Source organism: Mauremys mutica, chromosome 2 (genome assembly GCF_020497125.1).
Source record: "Mauremys mutica isolate MM-2020 ecotype Southern chromosome 2, ASM2049712v1, whole genome shotgun sequence".
Classification (NCBI taxonomy): Eukaryota; Metazoa; Chordata; order Testudines; family Geoemydidae; genus Mauremys; species Mauremys mutica.
In genome coordinates this window covers 275,842,570-275,866,855 of record NC_059073.1, presented here as the reverse complement: position 1 = coordinate 275,866,855, position 24,286 = coordinate 275,842,570, and the positions used below count along the sequence as shown (strand labels likewise).

At 39.1% G+C, this 24,286-nt stretch overlaps 1 protein-coding gene across 2 annotated transcripts in view; it reads right to left on the bottom strand.

Annotated features, from left to right (window-relative positions):
* Positions 1-24,286, bottom strand: part of PTPRN2 (protein tyrosine phosphatase receptor type N2) — a 954,782-nt gene that overhangs the window by 20,305 nt on the left and 910,191 nt on the right. For both annotated transcript variants that reach the window (XM_045004717.1, XM_045004718.1), the window contains 4 exons: positions 10,468-10,587; positions 9,050-9,216; positions 3,040-3,093; positions 752-816 (listed from right to left, as the gene is read on the bottom strand). In XM_045004717.1, coding sequence (XP_044860652.1) covers positions 752-816; positions 3,040-3,093; positions 9,050-9,216; positions 10,468-10,587 — 406 coding nt within the window. The remainder of the gene's footprint in view (positions 1-751; positions 817-3,039; positions 3,094-9,049; positions 9,217-10,467; positions 10,588-24,286) is intronic.

Here is a 24,286-nt window from a genome sequence, read left to right as displayed (position 1 = left end):
TGTCTATTTCTCAGACAATGACTATCTCCATGTACCCCAGCATTTCCTATAATCAAATATTTATTGGGGGAATAAAAAGGAGTACTGCATCCTTCCCTAGGGGCATCCACAGGCTTTTAAAAAAAAATAAAGGTATAATATATAATAATGTTGATTACTTATGATTTTCAGCTGTGCAGCTAAAACCCTTTATAGAAAGGTGCATTTCACAGATGGGCAAAATGGAGGCACAGGGAAGTTAAGCGACCTGTCCAAAGTCTGACAAACAGACAATGGCAGAGCTGAGACTAGAATGCCGGTCAGCCAACTCCCATTCCATTCCATTGCCATATCCACTGAAATACTCTGTCTCAAAAGGCAGGCAATTGTGTTTAAACTACTGCTGTGTAGGTGAGAAGTGCTTGCACAACCCACTGAAAGGAATCAATTTACTGATGAGACAACACAAAATATTTATCATATAGTTCAAGCTTTTTTTTTTAGCTGTAATAAATATTTAAAATAATAAAATTAAAGATACAAATGCTGCCTCTTCCAATAGCATACATGTGTAGGCTCCATTCATGAACAGCTTTTTTTTTTTTTTTAAATCACTATGAGCACTGAAAATAAACTTAAGATCATTCAGTAAAGGGTACAATTTGCCTCTAATTTATTCTTGGGCCTTCTGTGAATACTTCTCTGTGTGTTACTATGGTAACACCGCCACATCTTTCAGCACTGAGAAAGCCACAAGCTTTTTGATTCTCACCTTTGGCCATTTTATTGAGAACCATGTCAATTAGAATGTAGGTTCCACTTCTTCCTGCACCATCACTGCCAACAGAAAGGGAGAAAGAAAAACCCATCAATGAATATCTAGACTCGAGAAAGAGAAAGGTAGCTATCATTATTTTTATACTGTGTCATACAAGGGGAAGAGAGGATAAATGGTGAGGGAAACAAGTGTAAGAGGCGAGGGAGAGAAAGCTTGCAATGGCTTTAATTAACACAAGCTGTTCATGTAGGATTAACTATTGTTCTACATGGATAGCAGGATTTTGTTTTATAGAGCAAAAGATGTGTTTATTTAAAAAAATAATTGAACAACAGTGAAAGGGTCAGTAATCCTAGAACAGGCAGCCATTTCTATGCACAAAGTGTTCACATAAGATCAAGAAACATAACAGGATAGTCCACGAGAGCTGGGAAATAGAATAGCATCTAGAATCCTCCAAAAATGATTGTTAACTCTATTTGTACTTGAGCAGCTAGGTTAGTCTGCATATGCCCAGAGTGGTGCATTTCCCTTTCAGTTACATTCCACTCTCCTTGACTCCCATCCAAGAACTTAGAATATTTTATTACTTAAGGATCAAATTCTTTCTTCACCAAGAAATAGGATGCTAGACATCTGGACTTGAAAAATGTGTCTCTATTGATTTCTTCTCCCACCCTCCTTGTTCAATTCTGCCTCAGTTGCAATGAGTGGGAAAAATATTATCATGTGATTTCTAAAAAAATATCTTTAACTTTAGGGTATTTCCAATCCTCCTTTGGAGATGTGTGATCAAGCCTTGTGAGAAGGCAAAGCTCCCTAATCTGAATGCAGCTTGTGTTCCTGTCAGGGAGCAGCTTGTAATTGGCAGCGTGATGTTCTTTTATGGTTGCTGTTAGCAAACATAATTAAGACTTTAAGTAATAGACTTTTTTCACTTCCCTCCCCAATATTTCTAAAAATGGGCATGTGTGACCAATTGATTAGTCATTTTTTATCAACTAAATTATTTTTAGTGATAGGTCGCTCTGTCTACAGTATTACTAAGGAGAAAAAATGCAACACTGTAATGCACTTTATAAGTTCCATTTACACATAGGCTATGAAACTACATCTTTGATAAGCCTCCATAAATGGGAGAAGTTTGATCTGTTTCATTTACTAGAACAATTTTTGCAGAGAGGCAGCCGGTGCTACTAAGCTCTCTCGCTTTACCCCACGCCTGATTCCTGACTGTGAAGGAAACAAAGAAACAGAGTCTTATTAATTCATCCAAATAGTGAGTGACAATGTAGTGGCCAGACCTAATAAAACAAGAACTGCTAGGCTGAGTGTTAGAGACATTTTCATCTGTTAGATTAAGAGAAGGCCTGCAAACATTTTAAAGGACAGAGCTTTCTACATTATATTCCTTCCTTCTTGGACCTTCTTTTAGAGAGACAGGCTCCCCTCCATATTGTGAATCTTCTTGGAGAGTATCACTACACAATGTGCTATATGATCTTGTCCCTCCATAATGATCTCAGCAGGCTTGTGACACATGCAAAATATGCTGCCCCTCTCCCCCACTAACATGGAGGAGCACATAATAAGCTATATGTGGTGTTTCCTTCCAATGCTATGATCTTTCCCCTGATCTTCTTGTCCACAAAAGCGTCTTAGCTAGTAAGGAAGTGGCTAAAGAATGAGAGCATGGCATTCACTGTGTATCATGGTCCCTACAACTACAAAACCTAATATTTACATTATTACTTTAAGTTTTGTAGTGAGCTATCAAACTGCTCTCATTTACATTCACCACACTGGCAGGCCTAAAGGGAATTTATGTTTAGAAGGTTTAAGCTTACTGCCCAACCAGCGGGCAATTTTCCCCATCCCATTTCCTCTCATCAGGATTATAAAAGAAACAAAAATAAAAACATTTATCTAAATATTAACAATGCAGAACACAGTCTAAATTGGGAATACACAGCACTGCAATAACTTTGAAGCATATTTCTGAAATAAAAAAGCTGTAAATGAGATTTTTAAATACAGAAATCAGATGTAACTTGTGAATTAACATCTAAGATCATATTAAAGGGCAGATTTATATGAAATCAGATCATCAGCTTTACTAGCATAAGAACTAAACTAAATAAATACTTTGACCTGGTTCATGAGGTATCATCTTATTTGTGTAGTGATATATCTAAACCTTTAATGTGCCCATTTGGTTTTATGTAAGTTAATTTCTTACAGCACAAAAACTTCTCTAAAGCTATTTTAATAATTGTACTTGCCTGCAGTGAACAATTACTGGACAAGAACGACCCTTGTAGCATTTGTTTACTTTTCTGCAATAAAACAGACAAAAATTAATAAATATATTATGTACAATTTCCTAAGCCAACTGTCAAAAGCATAAATGGTAAGAAAAAGCAAATATTCATCCCTATTCTTAAAGAAATATGCAGTTTGATTAGCTTATGTTATAACAAATAACTAAGTTACATACATAGTTCTGCTTCAAGTTTGTTTCTATTTTCCTGTTACAACAAACGTATTTAAATTTCAAACATTGTTTCATGATACTCGTATTTGCTGGTTAGCCAACAAATAAAGACACTCTCTTCCCAAACTCTTCGCAGGTTAGGCAGAATCTCAGGTTATGTATCATAAGATGTTTTTATTTTCAAAGTGAACCATGAGTTCATGAACTTTTTCACAGAAATTTTTAAGTGCATTGTGTGAAGCCAAAACTGAAAGCAGGTATTGCAGTCAGAATAATGTGGTCTTGTACAAAAAAGAGATTATCTCCAAAAAAGCAAAGAGTAACTACTCTAAAGAACTTCTTTCAGACATCTAATTATTTATGGTAGGGATGACTAAAATACCAGGGAGCTATGTGGCTATGGTCCCAATAGAAGAGTTTTACACACCTAAAATTTATAAGTAGTTTTATTGTCTAGATTTCTGAAATATATGAAAAATATATATCTGAAGCCCCAAAAATGGCTACTAAACTGATATGCTGTTGTATTAATGTATTGGGACTAATACTTATTCTCATATCAATGCAGACATTTTAAAATGTTGAAGCAAACCAAGATACTCAGTATGGGATTTTGAATACATGACACTAAAGAACTAAAATCTATTTAAATAGGTTTTTAAAAAAAAAATGTTACTGCTCTAGATTTTATATGTGAAACACATTACTCATCTAAAAATGTAAAGTGTCTATGCATACATTAAAAACGCAAACAGAACAAAGGATAAAATGGGAAAACACTCTTTCTAAGAAATCAGAACCCTTCCTTGTCCTTGATTAGACATTTGATCTTACTATAAGGTCTGCTATAAAACTATTTTATAAGACAGCTTCCAAAGGAGGTCTAGATGCACCAAGGTGCTAACTGTTAAGAGTAAGTATTTAACAACATCTTAACTGCTAAGAAATGTGATAAAGGGTGCTGCTGGAATCTGGCAACTATGAGTATTAGAAATTTTAAAGCATCACTAATCACTTGAATCATTTAGTTCTTGTCTGTTCATCTATATTCTGTAACATCTGTGCTGGGTAAACATTCATAGATCTTTAAAAATGGTTTACAGCATAGCCTAAAGATACTTGAGGATCTGTGTTTGAAAGGCAGTCTTTCAGATGCCCACAACTTGACCTAAACAGGCTACCAAGGTTACAACGATGTTCCAAATAACTGTTTTCACAACTGGCCTTTTGTCATATAAAAGTCTAACCAGATACCATACATAGTAATAATGATACTTCATTCTTGTAAAGCACATAACACTTGTGACAGCACTCTGAAGATATAAACATTAACAAATGAATCTTCACAAAACACACGTGTGGTTGATAAGTATGATTAATCCCCATTTTAGTGGGAGGCAAACTGAGGCAGAGAGGTGAACTATATACTCAAGGCTTCAGAGCAAATAATTAGTAGAGTTGGAACTAGAACTCAGGATTTCTCCATTCCCAGGCATGGGCTTATTTATGTAAACCACACAACCTCTCACAACTCAACATAGGGGTTGTATCCATATTCTTACTATAAGTACACGAGTTCTGATAATGTGCTAGAATAAGTCACATTCTCTGAAATCATGTAAAACCACTAAAGAGAACCTGACAGCGGAAATTAAGTATGCTCTCTATCTACTTTCACTAGGGTATTTTTACAGGTACTGACAACAAACTAATTTATTACCATACAAAACCTGAACAATCACTACCCCCCAGTTTTAAAAGATTTTTCTAATTGAAGAGTTAGATTTTTCTGTACAAATACATCTTTTAATTATTTCTCAATGTCACTTATACAGAAGGCTTATAACCATCAGAGAAATTTCATATTTGGGAATCAACTCCATGAACACAAAATTAAACTGGATATTTAATTATTTCTGTATTACAGGGTAAATTAGATTTCAAATGTCTATTATGTAACTCAATACAATGATATGTCCAATCTGCAGCTGGTCGCTCTCTACCCTCCTCCACACCCACAGCCACCTTGACAAAGTAACTTTCTCCATTTAAAGCTAATAAGCTGTGTTTGTGATTTCTTTTGCACTTGTGTGGTTCCTTTCTTTATTGCATGGTAACATTTCCAGGATATTAAGCATGTTGTGATTAATTACAGAGGAAAGTATACTCAACAAAAAATTGCACTAAATCTATTTGTAAATCAAACAGACAGAGACACATGTTGGGAAAAATACAACGTATGTTTATCATTTTTATTGATAAAATTTCAAACATTTTTATCATCATTTCAGAAAACACATTAAAACAAAGGGGTTCAGTCCTGCTGATTCCTAGCTTAGTCTACAATTTTAAGGAAATATTTAAGAAATGCACCAGTATGCCATTTCTAAGCAGAATGAATTGAAAATTCATCAGTAAGCAAAGGTCTTGAATGCTTAAGAAAAATATATATATATATATATATAAAATATACAGGAAGAATTAACTTAGAAAAGAATGATTAGTAATACAAACCAACCCTTGGCTCATTGAGTGAAAAAGAAATCATCATGCAAACCATCAGCAAGCAAAGGTCAGAGGTCGTTAGAGGCTCAGAAAAGGGGTTTCCCACATTGTCCCTGCAGCAGAGTCACAGTTTCCAATGATCACTTTTGTGACTATGCAACTGGGCTCATATTACTAGCTGCAACATCACAAAAATGACACTGGCAACCGCTAATTAGCTGGCAAAATAAGAATTTGTCCATTTTTAAAGTGAGCAGTGTTAGTAAATGCCATTGCACACAGCAAGAAGTGATAGCATAATATATATATTTTAAGCAAAGCCCTCACATGTGATACTAATTATCTTTTAGCTTAGCAGTCTCTCTTTAAAGTGTAAATGTGCTCCCTCTGGGCTCAAGAAATATTTAATTACACATATCAGTGCATGACTAACAAGCTAGACCAGAGTTATAATGATTGGTCTATTCTTCAAAATGAAATTAGGACTCCAGAAGCATTAAAACTGACCAATGGTTTCTGTCGCAGCCTCACCTTTTAAGCACTGCATTTTGTATGGACTTCTTAATATATAAAATAATCTTGTTTCAGCAATTTATACCTAAAAGAACTATATTAAAATACGATAGTTTTTTCCCTCTAGGTTGGATTCATCTGCTACATGCAACATCATCTAAAACACTGATACACAATAGGAAGAGAAATGTAAACTTTCAGTTTCCAAAGAGACTTACAAAATTTACTTCAATAATAGTTATAGAATCCATATTTCCATAGACTCTGGGCAAGGTAATTTGGGGAATCCAATTTTTCTTAGTGATGAATTATAAAAATAGAGGGTTGGTTATGTATATGCTTAACTTCATATATGTATGTGAATATATAAATATACACACATATCCATATATATACACAAACACATTCAATGCACATAAAATTATGGATATTAAAGGGATGAGAGTAGCACTTGCTAGCACCACTTTAAATAAGGGGATGTCGATATTCTGTTTGACACCAATTCTGAGGGCTTTATAACTCAGTTGTGATAATTCACCACAGGTGAAACTTTAAATAGCTGGTTTTGAGTGTAAAGCATTTATTCTAAAAACCAATTCTAAAATAAATTCTCAGCAATAGTGCATTACCTTTTGTCATTAAAAAAACAACGTAAGATGGCCAAGAAACTGAGAGAGTCATAAAAAAAGCAGCTATTGTGCATGCAAAGATTACTTTTCAGAGGAATTTTACTATGCATTCAATATTATGGATCTATAATACAAAATCTACACTCGAGGAATGGTTATGGTAGGCTGTGAATACATATTAAATGAACACTGAAATTCAGTTAAATCTTTACAGGTTCATTCTGACATCTACCTCAAGTAGGAAGCATGCCAAATGAACTACCTTCCTCTTCCAGTTTTAATTTCTTTTAAAATACAGTGAGACCCTTTCATAGTGTTGTTATTCATCTCCCACACAACTTCATTATAAGACTGCACACTTTTTGAGACAGGCATTGTGTCTCACTATAGGCCTGAACTGAGTAACTTCTATTCCTACTGAAGTAAATGAGAAATGAAGGTGCTCAGAACATTAGACAACCAGGCCGTATGGATCCATTAATGTTTTCATGGCAATCCATAGCAAACTTTGTGTTTGAACAGTGTTGTGGACTTTTACACCATAATAGAACTGATTTTATTAAATTGTTTGTTAAAGTGGAAATTCAGAATTGCAGTTTGCATATTGCAAAGCATGGAACCAATTCAGGACAATACAGGATAGTTCACTATAGGCACTATTCTATTCCACAGTTCCATTAAAAAGAAGGAAATCAAGCTATAAAAAACACATTACAGTAATATTAAGAGTTTGGACTAGAAGCCAGAGCAAAATCCTTGGAAAATTCAATTACGGCTCCAACTCCATTCTTATGCTAGTGCTCCGTTACTCCCTTCTCCTATAGTTTGGCATGAAGACACTGTAGCATATATAGAGCATTGCCCTGCCAAAATACACATAGATACAGCTCCTGCTGAAATCAAAGTATCAAACCCACGATACATAAGGTAACCCACTGTATATAATGTATAGGAGCACAGTGATGGCTCAAGGACGGAGTTTTTTCCTTAATTCCAAGGGTAACATTTTGCCAGCAGACAATTATGCAAACTCCCACCAACTTCAGTTGGATTTAGGACCAGTTTCTTCCCTCAGATGCACATGCATAGCTTCCAGTGTCTTCATTTATTGGAGGGAAGAAATTGGCCTTAAAATTCCTTGCTTTTGAGCATTTAACTGAGACCTTTAAATTACCGTAGCAGTCTGTAGAATAATATTACAGTAAAGAGAAAACTATACGCTTGTGTTTGACAACTTGCAGGATTTTGAACTGATTGCTCAAACTTCTCAGAGACTCTTTTCACTGGCCACAAATTTATCACTGTGGAGTATCTAGTACAAATTAACATCTACACTGGACACATTAAGCATGGTTTGCAAGCAGAATGAGATTATTTCACTCCAATCTTTGTGATTCCTGGCTTTAATTTTGAAATTTAGATTAACAGTAAATATTCAAAGGATCCACTACTTAATTAGAAAGATGAAAAAGTTTAAAATTTTGTCTTTGTATATTAGTGTGACGCCTTTATTTTAAGGCAATATCAACTTCCTTTAAAATTCTGGAGAGATCATACTTTGTCAGAATTTGCCTCTCCCTCCCCAGACTTCTACACTCTTTCAACCAAATAAACTCTAAGGGCCTGACCCGGTGGTCCTTAAAGGCATGCAACTCCCACTGGCTTGTCTTCACTGGCCTATAACTCAATGGTAGTTTAGTATGTACAGTGATTTATTTGTGAGATTCCTGCAGCGAGGGTCAGAGGGTAGCCACACAAAAGGTCTTGAAGATGCAAACCCAGGTAAATAGTTGTGAAACAGAGAAATGCAAAGCCACAGGAAAAAATGTAGAGGAAACAAATGCATTCATTTCTTGGATAAGAGAGTGAGTCTTTAGAGCCAGGGAACAGTTAATATGGAAAATTACCTCAGCCTCCCTTCTCCCTCTATCCTGTTACCAAAAAAAAAAAATCACTGTTTATGCATACATATTGCAGAATGAGAGCCTACATTTGTATATAAACATATTGCTCTGGCTTCAAAAACTTGGTATAGAGTTATTAATTGAGGGACCTCTCTCCAGTACGGATATAGAAGAGAACAGAAAGTGTTTCCTATACAAATAGTTCCCCAAATTTGTATTAAATAGACTGTTATGCTTTGTGTTGTACCTGCGAAAATCCAGAAGTGACCTTGTGGAAGCAGGAACTTTCTGATCATGCCAGCTAAGGAAATGGAATTGTGTCACGGTTCGGGTCTCATTGGTCTGTAGGTTTTTCAAGTAGAAGCTCCTCACTAGGAAATCCTCACACCAGATATGCTCAGAAACCAGATTTACCTACATTACGTAGAAAGGAAAAAAACAGCAATCAAGAATTCAAGTTGAAAGTTGGTCTTTCAAAGAACATGGAATCCTTTTGAATAAGAACAAGCATAAGATTTATTTATGAATTGGCAATACCATGGAAATAGTTTGTTATTTAGTAGCTATTGTAGCTGTTCTTGCTACAGTGTTGGGGAGTAATTTTTTGTTTCATTAAATTACGTTTAACATTTCTAGTTCTCATAAGTCAAAAATCTCTAAATTGAGATTTTTGACTGATTATGATGGGTTATATATATATATATATATATATATATATATATATATATATATATATATATGGGAAAGACGCTGCTTGATAATATGCCTTAGATCCACCCTTTCATTCTTCACTTGGAGACACCCACAATGCATTGCCCTCCAGAAAATTTTCTAGGATAATTTGAGTAGTTCTCTTTAAAAAAATAAATAAATGAGTATTTTTCACTTGAGAACTTTCAGCCAATTTATGCTGTTCTGCAGAAGCCTACACATAATATGAAGAGCGGGATCATTTTTACAACATAATATTTTTGGGGAAAAATGCATAACTCTGGGGTTTAACTAACTATTATTCCTCAGAATCATTTATTCTTTACACTGTGCCCATTATAGTATTATTGTCTTCATTCACTAAACCAGAAGACTAGGAAAAAGAATGGACACCCAAAAGTCATGGTATATAGCAACAATGTGATATGATTGATATACTGGGCCAAATATATCAAGCAGAAAGAATGTAAATATTTTTTCACATAACTGAGGCTGAAGCTAAAAAGTAAATAGCTTTAATTACAGAAGAATTTATATATATAATTATATATACACACACAGGCTCTCTCTATAAACCCATATATAGCTCTCCTAAGGCACAATTCATTATTTATAAACATACTATTTTCCTTAAAAATATAAATAGTCAGTTATTACATACTTTCATATACTAATCACAAATCAATGAGTAGGAGATTCTCCATCCTTTATCCTACCAATATATTTGACCCATCATTTACTACATTTTCTTCTATGTAAAACTACACTGTCATCAAGATATGCATAGTTTTTTCTGTGAACATAAAACAACTCAGAAGTACCACTACACTAGCATAATATGGGAAACCTCAACTCAATTTACAGGTCAGATCCGATTAAACAATATTTTGCTCTGTATGAAATCAATCCACACACTTACTGTCAAGTTTACAACCAGATATTTTGTTTAAGTACCTCATAGATGTGGTAGAGGTTTGACCCTTCATCTGGCCAATAGTGGTAGCACTGCTTGACTCCATTTTCAGTAAGGGGTGTCAGCATGACAATAACCACACAGCCGTTCTCCCAGACCATCTGCAGACAAAGACAGACACCGTGGCCACACTGTGACTGCCTAATTATTGCGTGACATGTATAATTATTGCACTCAGACACACAATCAAAATTTATTCCATTCACAGGAAATTTATTTCATTTTCATTAGACACTTTTACTCTGCAGCTGCTTTCAAATCCCTGAATAAACTGGCACCATATTTTGCATCCTTCCCTGAAATATTAAAGAATTTCCAATGAATTCAATCCATGCGTTTAAACAACAAACAACAACAAAAAAGAAAACCCCACAAAGCTTCCCATCTCTAGGACTGTTTTCAGCTGTTTTTCTTTCACACTTTCAGATCCATAAAGGAAATGCTTTAAAAAAACCCACAACTGTTTAGTGTCTGATGTTTTACACTAACACAGCATGGACACATGTAATTAACAATATATTGACTTGCTAGGGTAATACAAACTGAAATCTGTTTGTATGCTCAGATTTGTTTCTTTTTGCTGTTTGTTATGTACAAAAAGCTGCTGGAACAAGTACCTTAATGAAATAGTCATAAAAGTTGCATCAAACCAATCTTGGGGGCAACAAAAAACTTTCCTTGAGAACTATTTCAGGTGGATAAATGTTCCTTTCAAAAACATTGTGTTAAAATATATGTGCAGACATGTACATTTTTAATTTAAATTTTATGTAGGATATAAAATGAAACAGTGTAACCCATCCTCCAGGCTATCCACTCCCCAAACAAGACAGCAGGAGTACAAGAGAACAACAAACCAGCTAACAGCATGACTGTTTAATAATTTAAAATAGCCACAGAGTGGAAAATAGGAATCCAAGGCTCTTCAACTAAAGGGTTTGTGGATGTTTTCACACAAACAAAAAAATAAGCAAAGATCGTCTGGCATATCTGCGTTCGAAATACAGCTCATGAGTGAACAAAAACACTGCTATGAATTAATATTGAGCAGCATAATCATGAAAAAACATTATTATTATGGTGTACATTGATGTTATACTTGCATACAACTTTCATTGTCTTTTTATTAGCATATTAAATTACCGAGTGAAAAGAAAACTGCTCTTTTTGTGAAGGGTTAAGTTTATTTCACAGTAATATTTATAAGCAACTATATTGACATGTAAATTTGTAAATACAAAGGGCCTTTATCTAAACTGCACAAAAATGATACATTCAATTACATTTTTAAATGCATATTATAAAGTCAAATAAAAAGATTTTCCATTTAATAGTATTAAGTCTCCTCTTTTAAATCTATCTTGCACATGTACAAAAATATTTTCCTTAAAAATAAATTTGTTTGTTTCCTTATGCAATACAATAGTTAACATCCTTAAAGCATCTTTTTATACCAAAACTTAGTGAAATATATTATGGGTTTCTAAAGTTTGGGGCTTTTTTGTGATTTTGGTGTGTGTGTGCGGGGGGCCCAGACAGGCAAATTATGGCTAATTTTTTTCTTGGAGTAAATCCATTTTTCCCTCTTCTCCCCCCGCACCTCCTGCCTGCCCCACCCAAAAAAAGACTGGTCATCTCTGAATGAACCAAGGTTCCTAACAAGATCTTAAGAATCCACCAACCCCTTCTGCCACCAATTCTCAGCACTGCAAAAATGGTAAACTTGGGTTAAATTGGTATAGAATTTATTAAAATTATTCTCTTTCTTTGGTGGATTTTTATTGGTTTTATCCTATAACTGGACACCTTATGTATATTGGGGAAGATAATGCCATTTTCACCCAGGCCCACATACCTTCAGACTTCTTTAGTTCAAAATCAGACTAAGATAAGAATTCTTACTTTAAGGTATACAGGCTTTAAAACGATCCTCAGTAAATCAGTACTTTCATCACATAACAATTTAATGTGCCTTTAGAAGGTATAGAAGCTCATTGAAGCCATTACGAAAATGAGGAGAAACACAGTTTTTATGAGTGTAATAAAAATACAATGATCTAGACCATAAACTAATCATCTAGCACTCTGCTTGTGCCACCCAAGTGTAACATTATAGAAGCCCACTCATTTAGAGAGGAATCCTTACAGTTTGGCTACACTGTTCATTGGTTCAAAGATACAGAATTTCATTACAGAGGAGCCGTCTGAATCTCTGAAGATTTCATTAAGCATAAATCCAAATGAAAGTTAATTTAAACAAACAATTTCAAAGTTACTCTGGGGTATAATATTTCTTTAAGGTCACTGTTTGAAAACATAGAAGTCAAATACACTAAATCAAACAGACAATGCAATCTAGTACCGTCATCACCACCACAACAGGCAATTGTGACTGTATCTCCAGTGCTTACCATACATAAGAGATATTCGCTAAGACTCACTGACTGGGACTTTAAAACACGGTGTTGGGCCATCAGGCATTTACTTGTATTTCTTCATGAATAAAAGTAGAAGAGGGATGGACCAAATCCAGATCACAGAATTTTACATTGTGGCCAATGTATGACTTCATTCATAATCTGGGGGTGAGGCCTTCAGAAACTACAACTCCAGAGCACAATACTTCGGGCCCTTGTTTCCCAGAATTTCTTGCCTCCTGAAGTGTAGCCAGTTCCTGCCCAAACACTAGTGTTGCTTTTTAATCTCCAATTCCACCTTTGTCTAGATCAGCTTCTGCTCTAACTTTGCTGCCTGCATTATAATTTTCTGTCAGGAAGCATATACTTCTGTCAAGTCCTGCTTAGCTTCCTCCAGTTGTTCCTCCAGGCTGTGAAGATGTCTCCGAGTTTCCAAGTGATCTAACAAGTCCCTCCAATCCTCTTATATGTTCCCATAAGGGCTAAGCATCCCTGACTGTAGCTGCAGTACCCGAGTAGGTTTCTCTCTTACTGCTCAGGTACCATCCCCTACCCCATCAAGGCCAGGAAACCTGGCCAGTCTCTGCCCTGGATCACAGGCCATAGAAAACTCCTCACCCTCTGACTCTTACTTAGCCACGCTGGCCTTGTACCTCTAACTCCACCACATCTGGTGGGCAGACTCGAGTGGCTCTGTGTACACAAGATATGTGGAATGGGAGGTGTCAGTCTATAATACCAGACGGAAGTCTATTTCCCCTGGTAAGAGTTTGCCTGCAGCCTGAGTCCCCCAGGCCCTTCAGTACCCGTTGCCTCAGTTAGATGGATCCCATGAAGGGTGGTGATCAACCCTGACTTAAGGAGCCTCTCAAACCACAATCGCCCACAGCTGAAACACAAAATGAGGCTTCCCTGGCTACTTTCCATGATGCTTCCCCTGGAGGGAGCAACTGGGCTGGAGGTCGATGGCTCATCTGAGCCCCAAAATTTAGGGCTGCCCAGGATTCTTCTTCCCAGTGGGGATTCCTCAGCCTCTGGAGACTGGGATCTTACCTCTTCCTGCCTTCTTGGGGTGATGTTTTAACTCCAGACCAGCACTCAGCTTCTTTGGTACTATTGGTACATTGCCAAGAAGGCTAACAGCATTTTGGGCTGTATATGTAGGAGCATTGCCAGCAGATCCAGGGATGTGATCATTCCCATCTATTCGGTATTGGTGAGGCCTCATCTGGAGTACTGTGTCCAGTTTTGGGTCCCACACTACAAGAAGGATGTGGAAAGAGTCCAGTGGAGGGGAACAAAAATGATTAGGGGGCTGGAGCATATGACTTATGTGGAGAGGCTGAGGGAACTGGGATTATTTAGTCTGCAGAAGAGAAGAATGAGGGGGGATTTGATAGCTGCTTTCAACTATCTGAAAGGGGGTTCCAAAGAGGAAGGAACTAGGCTGTTCTCAGTGGTGACAGATGACAGAACAAGGAGTAATGGTCTCAAGTTGCAGTGCGGGAGGTTTACGTTGGATATTAGGAAAAACTTTTTCACTAGGAGGAAGCACTGGAATGGGTTACCTAGGGACGTAGTGGAATCTCCATCCTTAGATGTTTTTAAGAGCAGGCTTGACAAAGCCCTGGCTGGGATGATTTAGTTGGGGATTAGTCCTGCTTCGAGCAGGGGGTTGGATTAGAGGACCTCCTGAGGTCCCTTCCAACACTGATATTCTATGATTCTATCTGTCTCCAAATAGGCCTCTTTTCTTTTCTTTCCATTACAGTGCTGGCAGAAAATGTCCAAAATGGCCAGACTCAGCTTTGGGCTCCAACTTACAGAACCTGCAGAAATTGTTCTATGAAAATTTGGTCCATAATTCCCCCCTACAGAGTATGTCTTTGTGACTAGCCTGCACAATGACAGGTCTCAGAGCCACTGAGTCATCACTCTGGGCTGTGTTCTGTGCGGGAACGGTTCCATTCTACAGTGGTGTTGATAGGCTTCAGGTGTCAGCTCCAACTGATCTAAAATGACTTCTCTAGCTAGGGAATGTGACTAGGGCATATATTCTGCTTGGGCCTCCCCTGACAGAAATAGGGCTACCTGGGACACCCATCTGCTGCCCTAGCCATCCATTCAAATATATATAAAATGCCTCCAGGTTATTGTCTGACCCCAGCTTCACCAACCCTGAAACTGGCATGCTGAGGTCTCCTTCACCAGGAGGCACTCAACTCCCTCAGGTCAATTTTCCCCAGGCATTGCAGGAAATGCTCCTGCTGCAGCTGCTGGGTTGCCTGCTGCTTTTGCTAGAGGCAGCCTGGGTCTGATCCTGCTGTGCTGCCAACATGCTGACTATGTCCTCTATTCTGCAGCTTTTCCGTTATTTCTCCTTTTTCAGAGTGGTTCTCAGTGGATCCCAGACGAGCCCCCACCTGTGACAAAGTTGTCATCACAACATGCCCCCCCTTGTAGCTAGATGTGTCATTGAAGCAGCTGTGCCTCAATTTCCCCTACTGTCCTTTTGGTCTACGCCAGCTGCAGGAGTGACCTAAGTATATTAAGTAAACCTTCAGCACGGCTGTTGCTTATCTTCCTCCTCCTCCCTGGTTCAATCAATCCCCTGGTCCAGGGGCTGGCATGCTCCTCCTGTTACTCAGGGTTCCAGGCAGGCTTCAGGTCATCAGCGCCCCATCTCAGCAAGACTTCCAGCTTTCCCTGGAGAAGCCTGTCTGATCCTTTTTTCCCCCCCTTTCTCCCTCACAGCCTTCTTTTCAGGCTGCTTCCCAGTGAAAGGGCACTTCTTACCTTCTCTTCTCGGGGTCTCCTCCCCACAACTAGGCTCATCCAGCTTTCTATGGAGACAAACCCTGCCCTCCTCCTGGTGCATTTTACTTCTAATTAGTCCTGGCTTACCTTCCAGGTGCACCAAGGCTGGTTAATTGGCCTCTCAGGGCCATCTTAACCCTTTTGCAACCTGTATGGGGTAAACCCCCCCCCCATCACAGGCCCTTGTGCTTCTTTCAAGTTGGCAATGTGGCACTCCTGCTTATAGAAGATACAGTCAATGACACTCAGAAGGCAGTAGCCTAGTAGGAGAGCTGCTGAAGCTATATAATGACTAGAAGACCAATTACAAATTCCTGAATTTTGCAAATTATGTATGCAATAAAAGAGCAAAGAGATTGTAAGCTCTTTGATGCAGGGACTGTCTCTTTGTTATATGTTATATGCTACTGCAATACAAATAAAATAATAAATAATAATGCAAAATAAGATATTCTTTGTTCATTTGGCTAGTGCAGTTTCATTTTAATAGTTTATTATTGTATAATACTTCCAGTAGACCAAGAAACTTTAAATGGAATGCATTGCATAAACGTAATGAAATCTTCGTTATATGAGATTTCACTACTGACTCTGCTATGAAAGCTATGCTGACCAATGAGGACAGAGTATCATTTTCTATGCACTAACTAGAAATTTTACAAACTACATGCACATGGATTAACACAGCTCAATTTAACAATCTTTTAACATGGTTCTGCTGTATGCTTCAATCTCAAGACAGTTCTCACAGGTGAGTAAAACCATCTTTTTCATCCATTACAAATTAAGGGCCGAGTCCTGCAACCCTTAGATGAAAAGTGTATTCATTTGATATCTTTGGGGCTACTTGTGGGTGAAATTCACCATATGCAGAAAGCCCACACCAGGACTATGTGTCATGTCAGTCTCTCATAAGTGGTGACTAGAACTGGTGAGTGCTCTCTGCATAAAGATGACTTTCACTCTATGTGAATTACTTGCATAAGGGTTGCAGTATTGGTTTCCAAATAAAGATAAAAATAAAGCTGTAAATGAAAGAATCATTGCAGTGTAACACTATCATCCAGAGTGGCAACTTTAAAAAAAATTAGAAAATTTTAAAGTATCTCCTTGGTCATTAACTTTTAATAAAACAACTTTGGTTAATCACTTAAAAATTCTCATGTTTCAGGTATTCTTACAAGAGAATGGTAATTGTTTTAAGTGCATATTCAAAATGACTAGTCCATCCAAACCCTTTTTTTTGTGGAAGGTGGCAATCCTAGACCTTATTTTAATGACTAGGGAAGTGACCACATATGAGCTTCAACTAGAAATATTGCACTTCTTTAGTAGGGACTTATGGACAAATTTTAAGAATGAATGGGTTTCAGTGTATACAACACATATGGTCATAGGTTAAATCCAACTTCTGTTCATTAGAAGCAACAACAAGCAGTTGATCGTCCAAGTAATAGGCAATATTTTAAAATACATTGCAGCAGCCACAGTTTGGGTATTTGAAGAATGGAAATAAAGTAGCAGCACAGAAAAAAAATGGTAAATGTATTTTTCAGGATTTTAATAAAACCTGACAATTTTAAAGACAAAGAAAAATTTAGCACCAAGATGAAAATTCTTTAAAAATCAAAAATGTAAAATCCAAACCATTGCAGAATCAGACATATTTTACTTGTTAGATTTTGTGAAGTTTAATTCACTTAACAATGGTTTATTTTTAACGTCTACATTTCAAATGTAGAATAGCATATCTGATGGTGTTAATCACAAAATGATTTTCCCCCACCCCACAAAAAGTTTTGATTACATGAAAATGTTTAAATGTAAACTTCTGGTGTTTTCATTGAAAAACCAAAAATTTAAATCAAGGCATGTTTTGAGATTGGATTTGCAGTTTTTCAATTAAAACAAAAAATATCCATACAAATGGATATTTTCCATAAAAATGTAAATTAAGTCAAAAAACCAACTTTTCATTAAAAATGTTTTGATGGAAAATGTCTGATGATCTTTAATGTTTCACATAAGACAAGGGTCAAACTGAGCCAAGTCATGGCTGAATCATATGGCTCAACAAATCAGAACTTTGAAGACAGAAAGCTGTTGCAAAAAGTCTGTAGGGTTGCAAAGACAGCCTTCAAAATATGTGTTGAGTTATAAACAACCTTTGCAGGTAGCTTGAAACAATAACTCAAAGGACTGGGAAACTTACATCAACATAGCTACATCTCTCAGGGGTGTGAAAAATCCACTCCCTGAGAGACACAAGTAAGCCGACCTAACCCCCATCGTAGACAGCACCAGATCAACAGAATTCTTCTGTCAACTTAACTACCACTTCTTCAGCTGGTGGATTACCTATACCAATGTGAGGGATTGTCTATACTGCTACAACAGTGCAGATGTAGCGCTGTAGCTGTGCCACTGTAACAGTTTAAGTGTAGACACATCCTAAGAGAGGAAAGAACTGTTCCTAGTCATTTCAATGTGGTGTTAAAAATCAAGCCTAATTATGACAATTTAAATGTCAAGATTGTTGACACTGCCGATTGACACACACAAATGAGGGAAAAATCACATTATGAAGATCTGCACAATATGGTATGAGTGGCATTTCATTTTGGTATGGAGAGCATGGCACTTGGTCAGCGGGCAGAGATTGGGAGGGTACAACTACTACTCCTCTATCCAATTTAAGCCATAATTCAAGGACAAGCATGGTAACCATGCACTGCTTTATTGAATGGCTGTGCAATTACTAATGATGCATTTATTTCACATAGCTTGACATGTTATTAAACCTTGAGGGGATGCAGTTATGTACCCACCTCTCCCTTGCCTTCTTTCATTTATCAAATTAAATTTGCATTTTTATACATCAGATCACTGTCTCTCTTTTTGGCTGCTCCCCTTTTTGAAGATAAGTTCAGTTCCATGCAAGGAAAATAAACTCATGAATCAAGATGACTTGAAAGCAATGTGTTCTGCATGTTTCTCCACAGTCCACAAGAGAAAAATCTGTAGAGATACCTGTAGCGGAGTGATTACCCACTCCTGCCCTGCGGGGCTTGAAACAGCCCAGGAGAGGGGTGTGGTTGGGGCAAGAAGCCTGGGCTGATTGGGGCAAAGTAGGCTCAGCTGGAGCCATGCTCCAATCAGGCCCAGCTGGCCCCTATAAAAGGCTGTGAGCCAGAGGCCCAGGCAGTCTCCCTCTGCCTGTAGAGGGAGAAGGGCCTGGCTGGAAGGTGCCAAGAAGGGAACCTAGAGTGGAGCAGCACTGGGGAAAGGCCTGGGGAGCTCCGGCCTAGGAAAGCCCCAGGCTGAAGACCGGGTAAGGCCCATTAGGTACTGGGCTGCAGGGGGCAGCCAATGGGTAGGCAGAGGCAGCAGGTCCGAACCCCCTTTGCCTATGATGAGTGGCTTACAATGCAGTCTGCCCCACAGTGAGCAGGGGGCTAGATGGGGACTGGCAGTAGCCGAACACTGAGGCGAAGTGGGGATAGTGGGTGGGGGTTCCCCTGGGAGGGGGAGACCCTGAGGCTGGGAGGGGTTACTGCCAGGGGACATCACCCCAGGTAAATGGGGCACCGGGGTCCTGAGAGGGACATGGGGCCACAGGTAAGGCAGATCACCGTCCTGCAGAGGGCGCTCCGGAGCTGGAACAAGCTAATTCCCAGAAGTCAGCAGCAGGAGGCGCTGCGGCAGTGAGTCAAGACGCTTACATACCGGTTTGTTTTAAAATCAATTTTAGAGCTCACAAGATATGCCACACTGAGTGCACTAGGGATGGAAATCATATTTCTCCCCAGCTGAGGTGAGGACAGCATGCGCCCCCACACAATCCTGCCAATATGCCTGGGACACTCATTCAGTACGTGGCCTGAGACTGCCTATATGTGTGTCACTTGCTATGGTAGCTTTGGTGATGTCGCCCCATGTAGACTAGGAACTGCACTGGGAGACCACTAACTCGTTTTTACAGGCAGCCGTCAGATGGCAATATATTTGTTTCTTTCTAACTTTTATTAATTTCAGAACCAGAGTCAGACAATCAAAAGCCAGGGTTGCCAAACCAAGGTACAATTGCCTATAGATGGAGGCCACACACTCTGGTTCTGCAAATCAAGAGTTGGATTCCTAAATTATTTGTGTAGTTTTGGAAGAGACCAATATTTATTTATTTTATTTATTCTGATAAGATGCAGCTGAATCCTGACACAGGAAAATACACCAAAAAGAGAACAATGTAGCCATTGCTGTGACCCCCCCATGGTACTGTTCAGCTCTGCCATGCTCCCCCACCCTAACCTGCTTGTTTGTTTCATCCACCTGTTATGTCTGGTCTTTTAGATTGTAAATTACTTGGGGCAGCGTTTCTTGCTCTCTTTGTTTGTACAGCACCTAATACAATAAGGTCCTGATCTGGCTGGCCTCTAGGCTTCAAAGGAAGCATGGCACAGTGGTTAGGGTGGTAGCTTGGGACTCAGGAGATCCAGGTTCAGTTTCCTGCTCTGATACAGGCAAGTCACTTGATTTTCTGTACCTTAGTTGCCCATCTGTAAAATAGGATTAAAAGTATTTCCCTAACCCTACACTAAAAATTGTGAGGTGCTCTGATACTATAGTTTGGGGGGGGGCATAAGGGAGGTAGAGAGGGATGGAAGGATAGACATATTCCACAATCTACATGTTAAATACATATAATTTGTGGTCTTGTTTCCCAGGACAACTGAGACTGCATATTTGGCCCTTGGCACCTCAAATGACAAAGTGAGGAGAGGTGGTGTTATGCTCCACAGAGATTCTCCTCTCCTAATCCAAAAAGATGTCAGACACAGGCCAAATGAATGGAAAGGTTAAAGCAAGGCAAAATGTGAGGTCCTCAAAGTTCTAATAAGAGGGTGGAGGGGATCATCAAGATGAGGCTTTTTAATATCTTAAGAAGTATTTTTTATTTTTAATATTTTTTTTATAATTGGAGATATACCTATCTCCTAGAGCTCGAAGGGACCTTGGAAGGTCATTGAGTCCAGCCCCCTGCCTTCACTAGCAGGACCAGTACTGATTTTTGCCCCAGATCCCTAAGTGGCCCCCTCAAGGATTGAACTCACAACCCTGGGTTTAGCAGGCCAATGCTCAAACCACTGAGCTATCCCTCCCCACCAGTAAGAAAGGGGTAAGACCTTGTAAAGCAAATGTAATACATACCAACTGTGAGATCAGGGATCCTAGCAAATTTACAATTTACAAAACAGGCACAACTAAGATTTTTTTTCTCAGCAGAAGGATAATTGATTCTATACATCTGACTATCTAACAACAGTATCTTACCGGAATAATATGATCAAAGATCTTCTTAAAATAGGTCAATGTTCACAAGTTAAAGTGAAATTGAGGTAAGTAAAATACAGGTCTGTCTCATCTTATGCTGGGGTTACGTTCCGCCGTCAGCGCGTAAAGCGAAAACCGCATATAGTCAAAATTACATTGAGTGTAATGGTGGGCAGAATCGCCTGCACTACAGGAACAGTATTTAAATTATTATTATTTTTTTTTTTGCCAACCACGTGAAGCTGAATTTGCGCACATTAAATGCGCGTAAGATGCGACAGACCTGTATTTCACTATTTCATGGAATTACATATGCAGTATATATGCACAATATTAAAATGTTATGCCTCCAAAATTATTCACAACATGAAACTCCTGATGGGATAACTTGTTACATACTGGAAATGTTCTCTCTCCTGTTTTCAAGTCATGTTCCAGGAGGAGTTGAATTTTACTGTTATAGTGGTGGGGCAGGGAGTGAAACCTCAGTGAAGCCGATGGGTGTAGTCACTGACATTCATTCAGGATAAATGTAAGAAATAATCATCCTCCTTTACAGGACCAGATAGATGAAACAATAGGAGCCACTTTCAAAAGACCCAAGCAAATGGCAAGGCTAGAGCAGACGCTGAACCACCGGCCCCAAGGGGTTTCCGTAGAGACTAATATAGAAAACTCGGGGTCTAGGGAATTGATTGGTGGAGCCATGTGTAGGAAAGAAAAGAAGCAGGATACAAAGAAGGAGCAAAGAAACCCCAGTTACAGTCAGAGAAGCCCTGGTAGGGTGAAATTTAGGAAGAAAGCTGAGAGAACACTTTTGGGTAAAGTGCTAGCTAAAGGAGGCTTGGAATTGTGAATAAAAATCTCTCTCATATATTGTTCAATTCCTATTGTGTTCAGGGAACCAGGACATTGAACATTCTGTGTAAATAAACTGGATTTCATCAAAGAAATACCAGATTCCATCATCAGTATCTCCTCCTAACCAAAACAACCTGCAAGGCCACCCAAATTGGCTACCTGCTTGGATTAAAAAGGAATAATACTGCTGTAAGGAGTGGGATCTGGTTTTCAAGGAGGGAAGTTGTGAGCTGGTATTCCTGTTGAACCAAAATGGAATAATCGGGGTGCTCGTAGAAATCAAAAATGCCCCAAATGAATTAAAACAAGACCTAAAACAAACACTGGCTTCACAAATGGGTTTAAAGCAGCACTTGAAAGTTTCCCAGGAAGATTTTGGGGAATGATTTACAGATGAAGATATAACACCCTCAGTCTGGAATGGCAAGATGGATCAATGCGGTGACCAGCAACCTGAATGTCATTAATCAGAAATTTTTCCATGGAGGAGACCAGGAAAGCTTGGTTGACTTGGAACTTGCTAACAAAGATGAGCGGCAGTCAGGACTTAAGCAGCTGAAAAATCATCTTAAGGAGGAAATAAAAGGGTCAGAGCACAGAGGGAGGTCAGCTGCCTAGATGTGGAATTGGGCCAGTCAGAGAATTTGGTAAGTCTAGACATTTACAATTTTTTTAACCCCACCAGTAACCCTTAGTGGGCCAGAGGGGGCAGATCAAGCTGCACTCCACTATTGTTGAGGAAAGACTTCCTAGGAAGCTTATTTGGCTCAGTTCAACATCATAGCTCAAATGAATGGCTGGGAATTTCTAGCAGCCAGCGTAAGTGGTCCAACTCTGATGTGTTGAACAGGGCCGCCCCGGGGAGGGGGAAGGGGGGGCAAGTGGGACAAATTGCCCTAGGCCCCACAGGGGCCTCGCGAGCCCTGGCCAAGAATCCCTTCCCTGGCTACTCACCTGGTGGCGGTCCGGGCCTTTGGCGGCAGGCCCTTCACTCACTCCGGGTCTTTGGCGGTGGGTCCTTCAGTGCTGCCGAAGGCAGAGAGAGTGTGAAGGACCCACCGCCGCCCAAGACTCAGAGCAAGTGAAAGACACGCCGCCGCAGACTTGGAGCACTGCCTGGTGAGTACTAGCGCCGCAGTGGGTGGCGCTTTTTTATTTTTTATGTCCGCTCCCCTGTTTTACCCCAGGCTCCCTGAATCCTCTGGGCGGCTCTGGTGTTGAAGAACCTACCTTCAGGGGGGAAAAAAAAAAGGCTGCGTTATCTAGATCTGGTGGCGGGGGAAAAAGTGTGGTGTGACAATATCACAGTAACAGAGAGGCCTGGGCACAAGCATGGTAATCAGCACAGTGAGAGATAGGAAAATTATATGGCAAATTCAGCCACCATGGAAAGTAGCATCACTTCAGAATACTCCAGTAAAGGCTTTCTGGCTGCAGTCGGAGAGCCTGGAGTTTAAAGATGGAAAATATTGTATAGGAAAAGGGGAAAGCCAGCAGGTGATAGGTACAGGGATGGGCTGGTTGTACCAAATACCTGGGGGGGGGGGGGGGAGTTCTGACGTTATGTCATGATTTTAAACATACTAGACATTTTGGGGTTGCAAAAACCTTAGCTATGCTAAGACAAAATTTCTGTTGGAAGACATGCAGGCAGGATATAGAAAACTGGTACAGGAAATGTGATGCTAAAGCAGGGCCAGCCCTAGGCAGCAGTATCTCATGGGGGGCACCAATGGAGCATATTGCTGCTGATGAGCTTGGACTTCTGCCTCAGACAGAGTCTGACAATCATCATTTCACAAAATGGCCTGAAGCTTACCCAGTAACCAAGGGGGGAACCAAGAGACTGTGCCAATAGCAGAGGTCCTACTTTATCAATACTTCACCAGATGTGGAGTCCCAGCTGAGTTACACAGAAATCATTAAAAAGAAACTTTGAATCCAGAGTTTTTGCACAGGTTTGAGAGGTTCTAAGACACTCAAAAGGACATGGAGAAGGAGCAAAGAATTCCCAGTCAGAGCAGCTCTGGTAGCATGACTCTGAGGAACAAAACTAAGCGCTTTTGGGTAAAATGCTGGCTGAAAGAGGCTTAGAACTATCTCTTGATATTTGATTGCTACTGTGTTCAGGACACCAGGACTCTGCACGTTCTTTGTAAATAAACAGGTTTCATAAAGGAGATGCTTAACTGCATCAATTTCTCCTCATAATCAAAACAACCTGCAAGGCCCTGAAAATTGATTAATAGCTTGGGTCACAAAGGAGTAATAAAAAATGTATGAGGGAGAGGAGGCAAATTTAGCCACCAACGTATCCAGGTGTGATCACCTCCAGCTTTTCTATTAGTAGCAATGCTGACATTTCATATATAAA